The 3,404-nt window shown below is 49.0% G+C and overlaps 1 protein-coding gene across 1 annotated transcript; it reads right to left on the minus strand.

Annotated features, from left to right (window-relative positions):
* Window positions 1-473: 473 nt before the first annotated feature.
* On the minus strand, window positions 474-1,683 carry LOC104896920 (uncharacterized). The gene is made up of 3 exons (XM_010683708.3): window positions 1,375-1,683; window positions 949-1,329; window positions 474-839 (listed from the first exon to the last, which is right to left on the minus strand). Exons 1-3 carry the CDS (start codon window positions 1,681-1,683, stop codon window positions 474-476), a joined length of 1,056 nt encoding a protein of 351 aa, XP_010682010.3.
* Window positions 1,684-3,404: the final 1,721 nt, after the last annotated feature.

Here is a 3,404-nt window from a genome sequence, read left to right on the forward strand (position 1 = left end):
TTCTGGTAGAAGATCTAGGTCTTCTTTGTGTAGTTGTCCATTCAGCTCTGGTTCGTAGTTTAAGATTCGCCAATTAGGCAGTCCCACTTCTACTGCCAACACTGCTTCTGCTCCAAAAGCTAGCCTGAATGGAGTTTCGCCGGTGGCTTCCTTTTCTGTGGTTTTATTGGACCATAACACGGCCGGAACCATGTCGGCCCATGCTCCCTTCAGCTTGTCCAACGTCTTTTTTAGTGCATTGAGGATCTGCTTGTTGGCGATTTCTGCTTGTCCGTTGCTCTGGGGATGGCAAACCGACGAAAAGCGAACTTGATGCTGTATGGCTGCAAGAAGTCTCATATGGCACCGCAATCAAACTGGACGCCATGATCCATCACTATTCCCATAGGAATCCCGAACCTGGTGATGATGTTTTGCCAGATGAATTTTTTCACCTGGTTGGCCGTTATCTTCGCAGTCGGTTCCGCCTCAATCTATTTCGTGAAGTAGTCAATACCCACAATTAGGAACTTCCTTCCTCCAGATGCCGGTGTGAAAGGTCCTACTATATCCATCCCCCACTGAGCGAAAGGGATTGGGTTTAGGATTGGCTGCAGATAGTTTGCCGGCTGGTTTATCACTGGTGCAAACCGCTGGCACTTATCACACTTCTTGACGTATGCCTGTGCGTCTGCCAACATACTTGGCCAGTAGAAGCCTGCTCTTAATGCTTTTAGTGCCAGCGCCCTCCCACCGATATGATTCCCACAGACTCCTTCATGAATCTCTTCTATTATCTTCGTGGCCTCATAGGCCGTTACGCACCTTAGTTGGGGGAGTGAGAACCCTTTCTTGTACAACTAGCCTTGAAATATGCAGTACCAATTTGAGTCCCTTTTCAGCTTTTTGGCCGCTATCTTCTCCTCCGGGAGGGAACCTGTCAGTTTGTAGGCCATAATGTCGTCATACCATTCCAGGCTCTAGCCTATGGTGTTGACGTCTAGTGCTGGAGTGTCTATGCTTCGTTCCCCCCAGAGTCTCGACCATGACACTTCGCTTCTTGTCACTGACAGTCGAGCTTGCCAGATTTGATAAGGCGTCAGCCGCCATGTTTTCTATCCTTGGTACTAATTTGACCTCAAAGCTCTGTAATCCCGCCGTCATGCTCTTCACCTTACTGCGATACTTCTGCATAACCGGCTCCCAGGCTTGTGTTCCCTCGATTTGGCTCGATACCAACTGCGAGTCCGTGGTCATGAGGATTTTTTTGGTTCTAGCCGCAATGCTCAGACTTAGTCCGGCCAGGGCTGCTTCGTATTCTGCCTCGTTATTAGACGCCTTGAAGCCAAACTGTATAGCGTATTCAAAGATCTCCCCTTATGGGGACGTCATCACCACTCCCGCCCCAGCTCCACTCTGGGCTGCTGAACCGTCGGCCTCTATTTTCCAGACACCGGTGGATCCTGATGGTTCTGTGTAAGTAGTTTCGACAATGAAGCCGGCTAATGCTTGGGCTTCGATGGCTGTACGAGGCCGGTATTCGATATCGAACTCAGATAGTTCTATTGCGCACTTGAGTAGTCTGCCGGTTGTATCGAGCTTATGAAGAGATTTTTCCAGAGGTTGATTAGTGAGTAGTTGGACGGTTTGGGAGTCGAAATATGACCTTAATTTTCTTGCCGCAATCAAGACGGCATGTGCCATTTTTTCCAACAACTCATATCTCTGTTCTGCTCCGATCAGTACATGACTCACGAAGTATATGGGGCTCTGATGCCCTTTCTTGTTCACCAACAACACCGCTGCCACCGTCTTCTCAGATACCGAGATTTAGAGCTGTAATTTATCTCCCAGATCTGGTCGGGTTATTGTCGGTAGCTTTTTAAAGTGCGCTTTCACTTCCTCGAAAGCCTGCTTTTGCTCATCCCCCCATTCAAACTTCTTATTTCCTCTAAGGATTTTGAAAAACGATAGGGCTTTCTCAACTGACTTGGATACAAACCTGGTGAGGGCCGTCATTCTTACTGTCAGTTTTTGAATGTCCCGGATGCTCTTTAGCTTCGGGAGGTCGCTGATGGCCTTAACTTTGTCAGGGTTGGCGTCAATGCCTCCTTCACTTACCATGAACCCCGGGAACTTGCCGGATCTCACCCCGAATACGCATTGTTTGGGGTTCAGCTTCATCTGATACTGCCGGAGCGTGGCGAAGGTTTCTTCCAAGTCGACGACGTGCTCTTCCTCTGTCAGGCTCTTCACTATGCTGTCGTCGACGTATACCTCGACATTCCGGCCTGTTTGGTGCTCGAAAATCTTGTCCACTAATTTTTGGTACCTGGCACCGGCATTTTTGGGCCCAAAGGGCATGGCTTTGTACGCATAGACCCCAGCATCTGTGATGAAGGCCACTTTGTTTCTATCGGACTCTAGCAGGCTGATCTGATGATAACCAGAGAAAGCGTCCATGAAGCTTAGTAAGGCATGGCCGCTAGTAGAGTCCACCAGTTGGTCTATTCTGGGCAGTGGGTAGCAGACCTTGGGACAGGCTTTATTGAGGTTGGTAAAATCAACACACATCCGCCAAGACCCATTTTCTTTCTTCACCATGACTACATTCGCAAGCCATTCAGGATAGTCACAGGGCTCAATCAAGTCTGATGCCAGCAACTTGTCTACCTCCTCTTTGATGGATGCATTTTTCTCACTGGAAAAATTTCGCTTCTTTTGTTTTACCGGCTTGACATCTTCATTTACATTCAGCCAGTGCACCATGAACTCCGGGTCCCCCGACATCTCATCCGCGGAGAAGCGAAGATGTCGGCGTGACCCCTCAGCAAGGAAATCAGGTTAACTTTAACCTCTTCTGCCAGATCTGCCCCAATCTTCATAGTTCTTTCCGGCCTGTCCTGCTCTGAGCTTACTTCCTCTGTCTCTCCTTCTGGGCTAGATCTCGGCTGATCTGTCGGCCTTCCCTCAAAATTCTCCATTTACAGATCTTTTTTGGCCTTACTTTCCAGCCTTCGTTTCTTCCGTTCTGACGGCGGTGTATCAGCGACACGCTTATGGTCAGAGTGCCTGAGAGCGGTCAAGTAACATGCCCTTGCCGACTCCTGGTTCCCCCTGAGCTTCTCGGGGTTGCCGTCGTTTGAGGTATAAACCATTATAAGGTTGTAGGTTGATACCACAGCTTGGGCGTCATGAATCAGGGGTCTTCCTATGATGTCGTTGTACGCCGCCGGTACATCAACAACGCGGAATTCTACTAGCAGGTCTCTTGAGTGAGATCCCTCCCCCAGCTTTACAGCTAGCTTGATGGTTCCTTCTGGGACGACAGATGCCCTTGTGAAACCGATAACAGGATATGAGACCGGCTTTAGACATGTAGTGTCGAAGCCCATTTTTTCGAGTGTCTCCTTATACAAGATGTT

This window comes from Beta vulgaris, chromosome 6 (assembly GCF_026745355.1).
Source record: "Beta vulgaris subsp. vulgaris cultivar EL10 chromosome 6, EL10.2, whole genome shotgun sequence".
NCBI classification, from domain to species: domain Eukaryota; kingdom Viridiplantae; phylum Streptophyta; class Magnoliopsida; order Caryophyllales; family Amaranthaceae; genus Beta; species Beta vulgaris.